This window comes from Carica papaya, chromosome 6 (genome assembly GCF_054855325.1).
Source record: "Carica papaya isolate Zhongbai chromosome 6, ASM5485532v1, whole genome shotgun sequence".
In the NCBI taxonomy this organism is placed as follows: domain Eukaryota; kingdom Viridiplantae; phylum Streptophyta; class Magnoliopsida; order Brassicales; family Caricaceae; genus Carica; species Carica papaya.
In genome coordinates this window covers 14,200,171-14,216,311 of record NC_142314.1, presented here as the reverse complement: position 1 = coordinate 14,216,311, position 16,141 = coordinate 14,200,171, and the positions used below count along the sequence as shown (strand labels likewise).

At 35.3% G+C, this 16,141-nt stretch overlaps 2 protein-coding genes across 2 annotated transcripts; one reads left to right on the top strand and one right to left on the bottom strand.

Moving 5' to 3' along the window:
• The first annotated feature begins 530 nt into the window (after positions 1-530).
• Positions 531-13,150, top strand: LOC110808631 (zinc finger CCCH domain protein). Its single transcript, XM_022034175.2, has 12 exons — positions 531-671; positions 1,041-2,461; positions 4,079-4,086; positions 4,767-4,942; positions 8,376-8,436; positions 8,544-8,642; positions 8,889-8,983; positions 10,046-10,159; positions 10,305-10,372; positions 11,776-11,886; positions 12,343-12,574; positions 12,923-13,150. Exons 2-12 carry the CDS (start codon positions 1,056-1,058, stop codon positions 13,031-13,033), a joined length of 2,481 nt encoding a protein of 826 aa, XP_021889867.2. The 5' UTR covers positions 531-671; positions 1,041-1,055; the 3' UTR covers positions 13,034-13,150.
• A 783-nt stretch (positions 13,151-13,933) lies between these two features.
• LOC148253322 (uncharacterized) lies at positions 13,934-15,408 on the bottom strand. The gene has a single exon (XM_088222725.1). The coding sequence runs from the start codon at positions 15,077-15,079 to the stop codon at positions 14,117-14,119; it is 963 nt and encodes a 320-aa protein (XP_088078851.1). The 5' UTR covers positions 15,080-15,408; the 3' UTR covers positions 13,934-14,116.
• Between the last annotated feature and the right edge of the window lie 733 nt (positions 15,409-16,141).

Below are 16,141 nucleotides of genomic sequence, written 5' to 3'. Positions count from 1 at the left end.
TAAATATTAATTGTAAGACATTATCTATACAATTAAAATAGATGATTGTTATGTGAATTATTTTATAAGTATTGAATAAATAATATCTAATAATGATTTTTCATTCATTAATATTATTGATGAATAATAATTAAGATTTGTGACAAATTATATATAATAAAAAAAATTACGATTATAATAAGTATTAATTATTATATATAATATATTTTATCATTAGGTATCGATACAATTAAAATAAATAATTACTACATAAATTTACTTTGTAATTAATATTGATAACCTAATAGCTAACAATGATGCGTCCGACAAGGTGTCACTCACTTTAGATATATTAAATTAAATTATAAATAATAAAATTTATTTAAGTTAAAATAAATTATTAGAGAATTAAAGTAAATATATATTTTTAAAAGTAATTTATTTATTTATTTTTTAAAATTTATAAAAAGAAAAAGGTTTTAGACATGTACAACTTATAAAGCGGAAGGATAGGCGGTGTTGGGAGGGCAAAAATGTCAGTGATGTGAGCAGTTTTCCGTGAAAGAAAATAAATACGAGAGTTTTTGTCGTCTCAATCCACAGAGGGAGACAGGGAGAAAGAAGCCGAGACAGACAACGGTCTCTCCTTGAGTCGCCAACCCGCTGCAGCAATTCTCTACTCACAACGCTAGGTATTCTTCTTCAACAAATACATTGTACTGAATCGATCGGTTTATCTGATTTCCGTAGCTATTACATACTTGTAAGTTGTAGCTTTAGGTTTATCTGAACTACTAAGCTTCATTTTTCCTTCTCGTTTCACAGACCTTGTCCTTTCAATTGGATTTCTAGGTATTCTTGTTTTTCTTCCTGATTATTGGAATTCAACTGTTTTGTGTTTGACAGATTCGTATTGCCCTTGTTAAGTTTTCTTTGCTGTCTGGGTTATGTAGAATTCTGTTATTATCTACTCTTTTGCGGGAAGAAAGAGGTTCCATAATTTGTATGCTTTATTTTTTCTTCTGTTTGACTATTGTAATTGTTTCTGTTGGTGAAAATAGGCTGGGGTTTTCACCATGAGTGGTGTTCCAAAACGATCTCATGAAGAGGCTGGTGCTCATTCCTCCGCTTCCAAGTACCCGCATGAGGATGGTGGTTCGTACCCTAAGCTGCCATCATCGCTTCCAACTGAGTACCACCACCATCCCCATCCCCACTCTCACCCCCACCCGCATCCCCTTTCCCATTCCCATGTTCCATATGATATGGCTCAGGATTCTCGACTGGCCAAGGTTACCAGAACTGAAACTCGTGACGGGGATAGAAGGTCTCCTCTGCATTCTGTATACAGAATGCCCACTTCATCTACCAATGAAACGCATATGGATTCCCATCCTATTGTTTCTGAAATGAGACTGGAGACCAGGGATTCCAAGGATGTTAGAGACCTTAGGGCTGAGGGCCGGGATAACAGAACTGAAGCAAGGGAGTTATTATATGGTGAGGCAAAGAGGGATTCTCAAATTGCTAAAGGTGAAAAGGATGCTAGTGCTAGGTTTGAGGGTAGAGGGGATGATAATAAAGAGATGAAGTATGAAAGGGAAAACCATAATGATCAGAAGGGTGATATGAAGATGGAAAAGGAAGGTTATGGTCACTTGAATTGGAAAGAATCAAAAGAATACCACAGGGGGAAAAGATACTCAGAACCCCCGAGTGGAAACATGGATTCATGGCATATTACACGTGGCACTTCACAAGCGTTGGCTGAGGCTGGGAAGGAAGGATCTGCACCTGAAGAGAGGGATTATGTGGAAGGACACGAGGCTGTCGGGGAGAATAAAATCGATTCCAAAGGTGAGGATAGATTTAAGGAAAAGGATAGAAAAAGGAAAGAGGGAAAGCACCGGGATTGGGCCGACCGAGATAAGGAAAGGAGTGATCGTAGGAGCAGCATGCAAGTAGGTAATACTACTAGTGAGACCAAGGAACCTGCAAGAGAAGAAAGAGAAGCTGAGAGGTGGGAAAGGGAGAGGAAGGATCTGAAGGAAAAGGAAAGACTAAAAGAGAGGGAAAAGGACCACATCAAAAGAGATTCATGGAATGGAATTGAGAAAGATGGTACGCACAGTGAGAAGGGACTTCTGGATGGTTCTGTCAGAGTCCCGGAGCAGGAAAATCCAGCAACAGATCAGAAGAAACAGAAAGATTCAGAGAACTGGAAAAATGCTGAGAGGGATCCTAGAGATAGAAGGAGAGAAAGAGATGCTGATACAGAAGGAGAGAGACCTGAAAAGCGCAGCAGGTGTTACGACAAAGAATCTGATGATGGATGCACTGAGGGTGAAGTAGCTGCAGAAAGGGAAAAGGAAATATTCAGTTATGGAGTCCAGCAGCGTAAGAGGATGCTTCGCCCTAGAGGCAGCCCTCAAGTGTCCAACCGTGAGCCTCGTTTTAGGTCCCGAGCTCAGGACAATGAAGGGTCAGTTTCTCTATTTTTGGTTGTTGATTCAATTGCTATTATATTTAGGTAACTTTTAATGTTGCCTTTTCTACAATCTATTTATTGATATGCAACCTAGGCCAAGAAGGTCTATCTATATCAATATAAATTCCTAATTGGAACTTCCGAAATTGTTTATTAGAACTTAATTGCTTAAAATCTTTTACAGGTGTGGGTGATCATTCTGTTGCTTCATTATTTCCATTGTGGGATTTATTTATCTTAGCGGTGTTTTGAGTGAAGATGAAATTAATTATATTTCTTTGCTTTATTTAGCTAGTTAATAGACTTCGGCTGATATACCTTTTTAAGATTATAAGGAAGCAAGTACTGATTTTTATTTGATAAAACAATAACATGTTTGGATTAGGAAGAGAATAAGAAAAGCGAGAAAAACTGCAGAAAATGGAAAAAATCTAGCCTGGTGAAAATAAAAGCACATCTCAGTTCCTCTGTAGGGTAGATGATGGAATTTCCTTATAGAAACTATGTGCTTTGTTGTAAAGAGAGGCCAACAGCAGCATCCTCTCCCGAACACCATTAGCTGAGTGAGATTGATTTTTTAAAATTCTTGCATTTCTCTGTAACCAAAGGACCCATAAACTTGCAATAATAGCCCACCTCCAATGCACATGCTCCTTACTCCTGAAGCCAATTATAGAAATATAGATGATAATTTCCAAATTTGGGGAAAGACGTCGCATTCACCCGAAAGAGGTACATGATCCAGTCCGAACTTTTCAAGCCCAAAGAGCAGAAATAGATGTATTTATCAAGTTATGAAAGTACATAAAACAAGCATTATGGAGAGCTTTATGAGCTTTAGTAGCCTGAATCAATATGTTGATATTAATAGAACTGAAATGCAAATAAAAACTCTTACGGCTCGAGGGAGCTTTCATTTTCCAGAAACAGGAAGGAATAACAAAATTGACTTAGTTTCAGCTATAGGTAAGATGATAAAAGGAAAGATTTACTAGCAAAAGCCCCTGAAGCATCAAGAAACCAAATTCTCTAATTAGGCCTAGAAGTGGGCAGAGTGGTTTAAATAAAGTAATCAAGGATATTAAATCTCATGAGTAACCTAAAAAAGTCAAAATTAAATGCCTATTCATCTATGGAAGTGGCCAAGGACATCCAAAGGGAACAACCATCCAGAACTTCCAACTATATATGCTCTCAGACCAATTGATGGCACACACGCACATATATATATATATATATTTCGTAACCGCAACAATAATTAGCAGTTATGCTAACCCTTAACCACTAAGGATTGTTCAAGTTTTCATACTTAACATTATAGCACTTAATTCTTGTAGTTAGGTAATGATGTCCAATGGATTTAATGCTCTTTATATCTGTCATTACTATTTTGCATTATTTTTGTTTTTTCAGAAGGATTAGTTCTGCTATATTAATGTTCTTTTTTTTAAGATAAGATAGTCTACGTTTATCGGAATGTTGCCTGATGTTCAGATGAAGGGTTTAAAGATGCACTTTTTCTCTTGTTTCAAGACTTGAAAACCAATTTTCTTCTTCCTTTTCTTGGTACTTTAAGGTAGAGTGATTTGGTTTACTTTCTTAACTTTGCAGATCTCAAGGTAAGCGCGATTTTCTATTTTTCTTCAGATGGAACAATGTGGGGAATTTTGTGGTGAACAGCGATTCTTGATTCTTTGAAGTACTGCTAACTGCACAAGAGATATCTTCAATTTGCAGATTTCTCCATCTTTCTTCTGAAATATGTGTGCGCATATATATATATATATCTATATACATATATGATTCAGTTATTTTCTTTTGTTATTTATATATTATTATCCAAGAAATATTTTTAGTATTTTTTGGGGAAAGATTGGGTGCATGATGTCTTAGGGTTGCGCGTAAACAAGTAAGCTTCTTGTTGTCTTAAGGATGATTAGTTTATTTGATGAGGAAAAATAAGTTATCTTTAAGGTGACAAAATATTCCTAGAAACAGTTAATAGTTTTTCATTTATGAATATACCTTATACTGGGCTGTGTTTATTCTATTTGAGGTGTATTTTATTCTACCATACATGGCCGCTTTTCTGTTTTATCATGGGACAGTTCAGGTAACATGTCTGGGTTTCTTTATATATCTGTTTTTCTTAATCTAACTTATAAGCTGGACAGTTTCAAATATTATTACTTTGGTGGAATTATATCATTTTTTTATTAAAAAAAAAGAGAAATTCTGTTGATTTAATTTCCAGATCATGCCATAAAGTGAATATAACATAACACTGCTGGTCATTCAGGTAAATCTGAAATGTCATCTGTTGTTTACAAAGTTGGTGAATGTATGCAAGAATTGATTAAGCTGTGGAAAGAATATGAAGCATCCCAAAGTGATAAAAATGGAGATTTCCCAAATAATGGTCCCACCCTTGAAATTCGGATACCTGCTGAGCATGTCACTGCTACCAATCGTCAAGTAAGACTGCTTTATGTTTATTTTTGGGTGATAATTTCTGAAGCTGTTTTTTTCCTTCCCAATGAACCCTTTCCTATTTAGCTTACTAATTTCTACTATCTCGGGCTTATTTTATTTGCTTTTATATATTTAGATATTTGAACCCTTTATCTTTATCCCATTGATATCTTTTGATAAATAGAAGATTCTAGAACTTGCTAGCTGTTTGAAACACGTTAAATTGGTGGATTTGGGACTACAATAGGGTCTTGGTAGCATGTGGAGCGCAGGCTAACTTTTGATGTTTAAAGCCATAACACTAATTAAGGATGTATAGAACTAATAGCTTCTTGGTTTGATGAGATAAGACAATGAGGATGTATATTTTTCTATGACGTGACTTCCTCCTGGTATCTGCCCTTCATTTGAGGTTTTAAATTGGAACTGGGAGTCTCTTCTTATCCCCCTGTCTGTTTCTCTGTGTCTGTGATCGCACTAGAGCTGTGCACTAGAGCTGTTCATTCAATATATTTATGAAATCCTCTTTTACAAAAAGCTGTCTTAACTGCAAAATCAATGTGCATTCTGGCTAATGTTCATTTATTTAAACCATGGTATGTCTGGAATCCTCTTATTGCATAAATGCTAATTTTAGGTTTGAAGGGAGGAGGTGGGTTTAGTTGGTATGTTGCTTTGGTTCAATATTGAACCATATAATTTGGTAAATTCAAAATAAATAAAATAGAATTAGATATATACTAGAATTTATATGTTTCAAAAGAAGAGAAAATATACCACAAGTTTCAGAAGGTGGGAATTGATATTTTAAATTTTCAGTTGTCACTTTAGTAGTGGATGCTGGCTCTTCACTTTGAGCCATCTTTAGTCAACCTCTAGTGGAAGTGGATATTAGCTGGAGTCTTGGCTAAGACTTAGGTATTTCCTCCTTTCTGGAGGATAGTTAATCCTTCTTTAGATTGTAATATGTTTTCCAGATACTAATATACCTATTATTAAGGAAAAAAGAAAAAAGAATAGAACTTTTTATATAGTCTTCAACTCTTCACCTGCCAGACTCTTCCTATCTTCTGTACTCTCTCTCAATCTCAGATATCAGAATTTTGTTCTACTTCAGTTTCAATCTTCTGCTCTCAGTCTTCAGATTTATACTCTACAGAATTGTATTTCTTCACCTAGAATGTCTCTGGAAATTAATAAATCTGCTTTCCTTCCTACTCTTGGCCCAAATCTTTGCCTTAAATTTGATTCTCCTATCTTAATGATCCAATTCAGGAACCAGAGCTATCCATGACTTCATGCTGCAATTCAATTTGAAATTTAGAAAACAGGGGGGTTGTGCAGTCAGCTAACAAAACGAGGACTTTAGGTATTGATATCTTCTTGGGTTGTGTGCATCAGCTGGAAGCTTCTGTAGTAATATATTTTTGTAGACTAAATCTCAAATCTTAAAACCTCAACCCCAAATAAATAAATTTAAAATTTATTAATTACATAGTGCTTAGTCGATGGAATGAAGTTCCCTGTTGGAAAAAAACTGTTATTTAAAGCCTTTGGTCTTCATGTGGATGTCCAAGGTAATTACATATAGTGCACCGAAATCCTGTGAACTTTTATGTTAAAAATATTCTAAGAACATTATAGTAGTCACTCTGTTACTTGAATGTCATTTTAGTGAAAAATACTTATTATGTAATTTATATTCAGTTATAGGTTTTGATTTCCTTAGACTGATGGTGATAACTTGTTTGGTTTTGAGTATCTTCTTTAATATGGTGTAAGAGTGTGATTTGGGTGTTGAATCTATAAATGTGTTAAGATCCCATAAAAATTAGATGAAAATGTGGTTGAAAGCATGGGTGCACGAAGGAAACAGTGAAATCGGCTGCTGGAGATCGAAAAAAGGGAGCAAAGTGCGAGTGGTATATTGTCCGAAGGGAAGCAAAACCCAAAACCCTAGACGCTGAACTGGTTACTGAACCGGTGGATCATTTCTTATCAAGTGGTGAACCGAACTGATCCTTCATCTGGACTGCTTCTTCATGCACACACCGGCCTGACCTTTTAGATTCTTTCTCTCCAGCTGACATGTCTTTTGCCCAAACAAACAGCTTTTCGTCATCATTCTGGCATCAGTTGTGACAATTGGAAGAGATTTTCATGTATCATTTGGTGTATATAAATAAATGATTGTAAAATGAGAGAATCATGTAATTTGTGGAAATAAATCCCAAATAATTTATCTTCTCTCTCGAAAGTCTCGGTCTCTCTCTTTTCTTCTCTTCCCTCTCTGTTCTTCTCTCTCCCTCTTTCTCTCCATATTTCTCTCTCTTTCTCTTTCTAACAGTCTCTCACTCTTTCACAGCACTTTTTCTCTCTCTCTATACAAATTTCATCTATCTCTCTCTCCCTCTCTCTCCTGATCTCTTCTTTCCCCTCTCTTCCTGATCTCATCTTCTTTCTCAAATTTCTCTTTTTCCCCCTATCTATTTCTTTATTTCCAGAATCTCCCGTTCTTTATCTGATTTTCTTTTCTCCCCCACCTTTTCTTTATTTCCAGAATCTTCTCTTCTTTTTTCTATAATTTTCTTTTCTCCCCCCATCTATTTCTTTATTTCCAGAATTTCCCCCTCTTCTTTCTCTAAATTTCTTTATCCCTTTTTAATCTTTTAGTTCAAATTCTTCTCCCATAATTTTACTCTTCTTCAAAATTATCCCTATTTCTCAATTTTTACCATAAATACCACCAATTAACTTCTTTTGCCAAAATTAAGGTTCTGGTGAATTGCATGCCAAAGCTGGGTCCTAACAAAATGCTTTATCATTTTTTGCTTGTTTTTGCTTTCACTCCATTTGTGCATTAGAGTTGATAAAAATTGGATTCAATTAAGTTTAATTGAGAAAATGGAAAAGGGATTGAATATGTTTGTGGGTTATTCTGTTTTTGGGGAATTGAGTAAGAAGTGCCATTTGAATTCTAGAGCTCCTAAGTTTATCCTTGGGATATTTGATTTAGGTATCTTGTATAACTCGGTGGTCTGTGCATTTCGTGCTCTCCCATCCTCCATTAAATGCCCAAGGGCTAGGGAACTCACACACTAGCAAGTGGCTGGTATATAACAGAACACCATAAAGAAATGGAAGAAAAGGAAATGATTTCTTGAATCTAAAATGTCAAGAATTATGGAAAAACAATCCAAGTTACATTATATGACAAATAACGGTCTTTTGAGTGTTCAGTCAGTGACCTAAGGCTGTTAAGATATTAGTCCCTCTTTATTCCAATTTGTTTGCTTCTGCAGTTTAATTTTTTTGTTTATACACTCTGTTATAATAGAATCTGGTATATTACTTTTATCATCAACTTTGGAGCGTCTGATTGCTTGTTCTGCTCATGCTTAGCATCTTCTCAGGTTATTAAGTGCATTATGTGCAGGTCAAAGGTGCCCAACTGTGGGGGACAGATATATACACTGATGACTCTGATCTTGTTGCCGGTATGTGGTACTGTGAAGAAATTTTTGCGCATAATATAGTTGGGTCTGGAAATGATAGATTTTGGTGGTGTTGAAATCTAATCTTGATTGGTGGAATTTTGGTTCAGTTCTCATGCACACAGGTTATTGCCGCCCCACTGGTTCCCCCCCGCCACCTGCCATTCAAGAGTTGCACTCTACCATCAGGGTTCTGCCTCCACAAGATTGTTAGTCAAATAATTTTGTAACATGCTTTTCTACTCATGTTAACAGCTGAAAAATGTATCCTTCAGCTCCATTATTGCACTTCTCCATTATCTATTTGGAACTCGTTGTTTTTGGTTTTAGAGCTCCCTTAACTGAACTACCAGTTGTTTTTTTATTTCTCTCCTAATATTAATTGCTATCTTTTTCATTGCAACTCATGCTTTACAGTTAATTTTAGCAAATTAACTTTTTAATGTGTTGACTAGGCTATCCATCTAAGCTGAGAAACAATGTTCGTTCCCGTGCCTGGGGAGCTGGAATTGGTTGTAGTTATCGAGTGGAGCGGTGCTGCATTGTCAAGGTGACCCTTCTAGCTTGTACATTTGTGTTCCCACACACTTCTTCGCAGTACTCACAAAACATCTCTGGGCTTTTCTTTAAGCTTCAAAGATGGTTAAATGATTTTTTGACTATGTTGTCGGAAAGTGTAGTTACTGTGGCAACAAGTCTGCAACTGGTACAATTTGGTACAACATGACATAGCCAAGTATATTGAAGGGGACATATTTTTGTCAAAAAGAAACTAAATAGTGGATTGATCTGCACACTTTATGTGCCAACTACATCTCAGCTTGCTCATGTGCTCGCCAAAGTTTTAAGCAATCATACATTTTAGATTGTCATTGCCAAGCTGGGAGTGGACAATGCTTATTCACCAGCTTGAGGGACAACTGTTATAAACCAAGCATATGTCTCACTTGCTGATTTGCTCGCTAAAGTTTTAAGCAATTATGTCTCCTAAACCGTCATTACCAAGCTGGGAGTTAATTAATGTTTATTCACCAATTTAAGTGGGCGTGTGGGAAAATATAATTGATTAAGACAGTAATTGAATTGTATTACTAGTTCCCTATTTGTATAATAGGATGTTCCTAGAATACGTTAATTTGATTAGCCTCTCAATGTTCCTAGGGTTTCCTTTTTACGCACTTAAGGTTGTATGCAGAGTTGTTCTTAAATGATTGCTGAACTGATTATCTCAAATGCTTAAGCTGATAGAAAAAGACTTAATTATTATTTACATTCTAACGCATCCCCTCATGCATAAGTCTACTAGACTGAAAGCGTGAATCGTACATAGACTCACCAACCTTGTGTGTGGTTAAATAGTTAATAGAAATAGGGGAACTGGAATTGGAATACTAGATCTTTGGTTTTGATACCATCTTAACTAATTGATTGAATCGGCTATCCCAAAAACTCAAGTTGATAAGGAATGATCTGATTAATATTTTATTCTGAAACATTTGCTATTAGGATTCTGTTGATATGCTTGTTTATGTTATGAATTATTGTTGGGAGTATGAATATTATTGTTAGCATTTTCCATTTCCTGATGCTTTATGCTTCATTTTGATTTCAGAGAGGTGGTGGAACCATTGATCTCGAGCCTTGTCTTGTACATTCTTCCACCGTAGAGCCTACCCTGGCTCCAGTTGCTGTTGAGCGAACGATGACTACAAGGGCTGCAGCTTCGGTATTACTTGCTTTTCATTTTAATTTAAAATTTTATTCTCGTATTGTTGCTTTACCTTTAGCTGCACATATGGAGCATGGGTTCTTTTTGGTGCTTATATTTTGTAATTTGTGCAAAAATAAGCTTACGTTGTTTAATTCATCAGAATGCACTGCGGCAACAAAGATTTGTACGAGAAGTTACAATACAGTACAACCTCTGCAATGAACCTTGGTATTCTTCAGATCTTCTACATGCTTTGATGTGTTGATGGTTTGAGATTTTCATTTGATATGCTGTTAAGTAGCGTTGGTTTTTGGGTACAGTTTAGGTGTCTGGACAAACTAACATACGAGGTATCAGTTTCTTTATAAAATTTTCAGCTTATAGGAAAATTTAATGTAAGAAAGAAAGATAGGGGAAAGTTTAATGTAAGAAAGAAAGAAAGATAAGGAAAAGAAAAGAAAAAGAAAAAAAGGAAAAGGGCGCGAAAACTAAATTTAAGATAGCCTCTTTGGATTATAGACAAATGTATACTGCTGAAAAAGCCATGTACCTTAGCACATAAAGAGGTTGTATGAAATCATTCTATTCCAAATAACATTTATAAGATTTACAGGTTAATTAAAAATTCTGACGATTTGTTCCAGCCATAGATACAGCAATTAGGTTCCTTTTCTAAGCATTTTAGGCTCTTTATTCTGCACCCATCCCCTCAACTAGGCAGAAGAAAAGACCTGAAGACTAAGAAGGAAGACCCGGCTCTTTCCCAAGGGGCCAAAAAACTACAAATATGTGAAGCCACCTAACAGCGAAAGGACTAATGTTTATTGGTCTTCAAATCCCTAGAGCATATGTCAAGTATTAGGATAAGAAGCCCTATTGGGATTTTGCTTCTGAAGCAAGTAAATACATTTTTTTAAATACAATTTTTTAAAATGACACTATCACAAGATTTTTTTCTAATTCTAAAAAAGTCCTTGTCTCTAAATACCTTTTTTAAAAAAAAAACAAGTAAAAATTTTAATAAATTTGAAACCTTTAAAATATTTAAAATGTATTGCAATTAACTAAAATATTTCTAAAAATTTATAATATATTCTTTATCATGTTTTTAATTGTTTAAAAAATAAAAAAGATGTCCTTTCAGGTGTAAATGTCTGCTCATGGTTGAGTCTCACTTGTCATGTCCCTCTGTCTGGCAAGATGCTTGCTGGCTGCTGATCACTAATCTTCCTCTCCCCAAATGTTGTAATAGGAGCCAATACCAGATACTCCAAGCACCCATGATTCAACAAACATCAACTCCACTCATCAGCTTACACTGAGTCAAGTCAATGGAAATCTAGATCTAGCCTCTTTTGTGATTGAAGCAACTACTGCCTCCAAAACTATGATTTGTGGTCAATATTCTGTCAAATTTGACCCCTTTCCTGTCAATTTCATATACTTATGATGCCATAGCTTAAAAAAATCTTCTCCAGACTGAGTTGGGATTTCCATCAAAAGTGTTCCCATTTGTTTGCTAAATATGTATATATATATATATATAGACAATTTACTTTTGACAGTCTCTTAATTGCAGCTTGTTTCATCAAGTGTTGAGTTTCTTTCTGATTTCATGGTTATTTATGCAGGATCAAGTACAGTATAAGTATTGTTGCCGACAAGGGTCTGAAAAAGCCCCTCTATACATCTGCGCGCTTGAAGAAGGGAGAAGTTCTTTACCTAGAAACACATTCGTGCAGGTAATATCTTTATTTTTAAACATCGATGAAACCTTTCATATTGATACCGGTTTTCATCAGGTATTAGAAAAAATAATTTTATTAATTTTTTTTCTTTGCTACTTAGCGAATGTATACACAAATGAACCATGAAAACCCTCAACATAAGACAGATAATGATGTCCTAATTGTTTGATTTTTTGGCTGCCGGCTATATTTTTGTACATTCACAAGAATGAAGCATTAAAGAAACCTTGGTGTTAGACAACTAGTTAAATTCTGGCCCTTTGCTCGTCTCCCCCTCGCCCCCCCCCCCCCCCCCCCTTCTCCCCACACACCTTTTGCTTTCTTCTTTTCTTTTTATGGTTTATGTTTTAGTAAACCCTTTCCTTTTTCACCTCTTTCTACAACTAAAAGGTTCTTATCTTTCTGTAACTTCTGATTACATCATTTTAAAACTTTATATGTTCTGTGAAGGTATGAGCTCTGTTTTACTGGGGAGAAGATGGTCAAAGTAGCACAAGCATTGCAAGGGCATGATGCAGAGACAGAGAAATCACAGAATCATCACTCACATTTCTCAAATGGTGAAAAAAATGAATCTGATAGCATCTTAATTGATGTTTTCCGGTTTTCTCGTTGTAAGAAGCCTCTTCCAGAGAAAGTCATGCGTTCCATGGGGATTCCTCTCCCACTGGAGCATGTGGAGGTACTTAATCATTTTCTACCTGTTACTCCCTTCAATTTTCTGATGGTGACTTGGGCCTAAGACTTATTTGTGGAAGAATGGCGAGTTTCATACTTAAATCCACAAAAAGGAAAAAAGCCAGAGCCATTTAGTTCAGTTGGGAGCATGCTCTCTTTCTATACATGAAAAAATAGGTGCTTGATGGTTTAACAAGCTGACTTCAGTCATGTTTTTGACAAGAAGCCATATATGGTCTAGCAATCTGATCTCAGAGCATGTGGTTTAGTTGTTTTTTTTTTTGCTTCTTTTTCTTCTTTCGCTGTGCCTGCATTCTTGTCCCTCATTTAAGTTTATGCGCTTGGTAAACAGGTACTGGAGGAGAATGTTGACTGGGAGGATGTGCAGTGGTCACAAACCGGTGTTTGGATAGCTGCAAAAGAATACACTCTAGCCCGAGTGCATTTTCTCTCAGTGAATTAGCTGCAACTATGTACTATGCATCTCATTCTCATAGCATGTATATAAAACATTTTATCTAAGATATTCTGTGGGAACTGGAAGGGTGTATGGTAAGTAAACTGGGAAAAATTTGATCCATTTTTTGGGTTTCCTTTGGTTTTGGAATCTTTTGGTGGATGGTGGAATCATCAAACCTCGAATGCCAGTTTTATTTAAAAATTAATACAAATTATTGTCGGCATTTCTAATCAATTATTAGTTGTAATTTTCTCTAGTTTGATGATGATGATAATTATTAGAACACAATAGTGTTTTTAACAATAAGCTGCATTTAGTTCAATTTTTATTCATCATACTACTCTTAAATAATAGAATTAGAATATGATTATCTCATGTCTCACCCATCCTTAATATGAAACTCCTCCATTTGTCAGACCCATAAACGTATATATATTCACAGAATAGTAGTAATACTGATATCTTTATGTACTGATATTTTTAATGATGAGAAAGAAATGAGGTTGGTTGGTTCAACATTCTCAAAAAGTAGTTGCAACAAAAATGACTTTCATCTCAAGTGCCCAATTTTCTTTAGTTTTTAATTTGGTGAATGTGGATATTACAAAGAAACTTTTGATGCCATACTAGAAATTAGAAAGTTCTCAATACCACTTTATTAGGAGTTTTATGGTAATGCAGGCAGAAAGGAACCCAAGATTTTGGCAACGAGTTAGCTTTTCTTTTCCTCGAAATATTACGTGGTTATATATATTCTAGAACTAATATTTCTTACTGCTCTACCTCAATCTAACACAACTTTCTAAAAGCGGTTAATATATATCATATGAAAACTTTAAACAATTAGATATATGTAATTTGGATAAGATTTTTCTTTTTAAATCTGCTTCTAAAATTGAGGTTCAGAATGTTCCAACATATTTCATTTAAAAGCAAGTTTATTAACCCAAATTATATGCAGACACATATGTAGGATGAATCTTGCACGAGATGTAATAGATTTTTAGTGTTTGTCGTACAAAAAATGTTGTCAAATATGTTCAACTAGGTAAACCTATGTTGTAGATTCAACTGCTAATTATATTTTCAGTCGTGGGACAAAATGTCCAACAAAGCCATCCTTACAGAAATCAAATGCTTATACATTTGTTTTATTCTCTCCTCTAATGTCTCAATCCCCTCTTGCAATTCTTCACATCTTCTCTTCAATTCTTGAGCACCAACCCTCAGGATCTCATCATCGCTACTTTGCTTTTTACATTTGATCTGCTGCCTCAGTTCTCGACTCACCTTCACAATTTCTCTCAACTCGGTTACCGTGTTCTCTTCCTTCATGAATCGCTTGTGTAGTTCACGAAACCAAGTAGCCGTTGATGATGATTGACAGTATCGCAGTGGTGTGGTTTGTAACCCACGTGTTTGCTTCAAGGATAAAGCCACTCCAAGCAACCCACAAACCATGGAAGCCACCGAACCAGACCCACTTAAGATCTGTCGTAACTCAGTCGACTCAGTACGATAATATGGCTGAGTTAAAAGCTTCTTCTTGGTTGCTACTTTCTTTAAACTTGCAGAGACAGTACATGATGAAGTACTTCTCTCAATGGCCTCGCATGAATCTAACACCCGTCGAGCTCTTACCAGAGTGCTTGGTGGTATAGGACAATATTTCCCTTCGAGCAAATGCGAAACCATCCTCAATGATACGACGTAGTTTTGGAGGAGGTAAACCTTCTCTGACAGTCCATTACAAGCATCAAGCAGTAGAGTATTCTGGTTAATATATTCATGGATGACCATTCCATCGGAATCTCCGTACACCAAATCCAGATTAGATAGGGAGTCCAAAGCTATCCTCTGGGTAGTGATGGAGAAGATGAGTGCATCAAGCAAGAACTGAAGATTAATGGAACTGTTTTGATCATGATCAGATTGCAAGGCATCGAGCTCCGCGGTCATCTGAAGCTCAAAGGGACTCCTTACCGGCAAAGGAGCAACCGCCGGTGAGGCTAACAGCCCTGCCGGAAGTTTCATGGAGAGACTCCTCATGTTTGTTGGTTGGATTTGGTTCAAAGAGCAGGAGACATAGACCTCTTTTATTGTGAGCAAAAAATGGTGGGGTGGCAATATTTTAATAGTTGAAAAAAGGAAAAAGAAAATAAAAAAGCACGAGAGATTTGCATGGCCACCTTACACGTGTAAAAGAAGTTTATTATGTTTTGGCGGAGGTTGTTTCTCCCTTGACCCAATAAGAGAGATTATAAATGAATCAATTATACATACATACATACATATATAGATATAGATATATGTATATATAAGTTGATATAGGTTGTTTCCTGAAGAATGGAGGGAGATAAGAGGGTCCACGTTGTTGGTCTGGAATAATTGAGTTGACGATTGATGATGATGAGCTGTCTGAAGCGGCGTGGTTCACCAACGTAACGTATAATCAACCGGATTTTCTTGTTCAATCATTGGAAGCATAAAAACATATACATATAGTTTAATATATAAGAATATTTTCAATTTCATTATTTATGTTGTATATATTCAATATATGTGTATACACACAGTTAATAAGTTACAAGCTACTGAACATTAAAGTTGGTGATTTAGAATCTATTTTTAAAGATTGTGACTTCAAGATTTTTTATTTTTATTTTTTTTATTTTAATTTTTAAACTCATCATTTTATGTATTTATGTACAAATTTAATATTAATTATCTACTTAAATTATTAAAATATATGAAGTTGTACAAAAAATATATATATAGATATATAAAAATTTTATTAGTAGATGATAAAAATCAATTAAACAAATATTTAACTACATATATTTTATAATTAAATTTATTAAATCTATAGTGGGTTTTGACCAATTAAATGTGGGAGGAAGGTTATTGGAAACTCATGTTTTAACCAATTGAATATAAAAAAAGTTTAATAGTGAAACTAAATAATGACATAATGCATTAATAATACGCCCTGTAGTCAAATTCTTTGCCCTAATTGCACAGGAAAATTTCTTAACTAACAATAAAAGGCAAAGAATTAATGATATATCTATTATGTATGTTGAATTAGAAAACTGGAGGAGCAGAGATCTT

What these genes read in the sequence shown, in the direction of transcription:
- LOC110808631 (XM_022034175.2), top strand. Translation starts at nt 1,056, where the DNA reads ATGAGTGGTGTTCCAAAACGATCTCATGAAGAGGCTGGTGCTCATTCC. An exon ending in GGTTCTGCCTCCACAAGATT is followed by an intron (nt 8,643 to 8,888) that starts GTTAGTCAAATA and finishes TGTGTTGACTAG; the next exon opens with GCTATCCATCTAAGCTGAGA. An exon ending in CTACAAGGGCTGCAGCTTCG is followed by an intron (nt 10,160 to 10,304) that starts GTATTACTTGCT and finishes TTAATTCATCAG; the next exon opens with AATGCACTGCGGCAACAAAG.
- LOC148253322 (XM_088222725.1), bottom strand. Translation starts at nt 15,079, where the DNA reads ATGAGGAGTCTCTCCATGAAACTTCCGGCAGGGCTGTTAGCCTCACCG.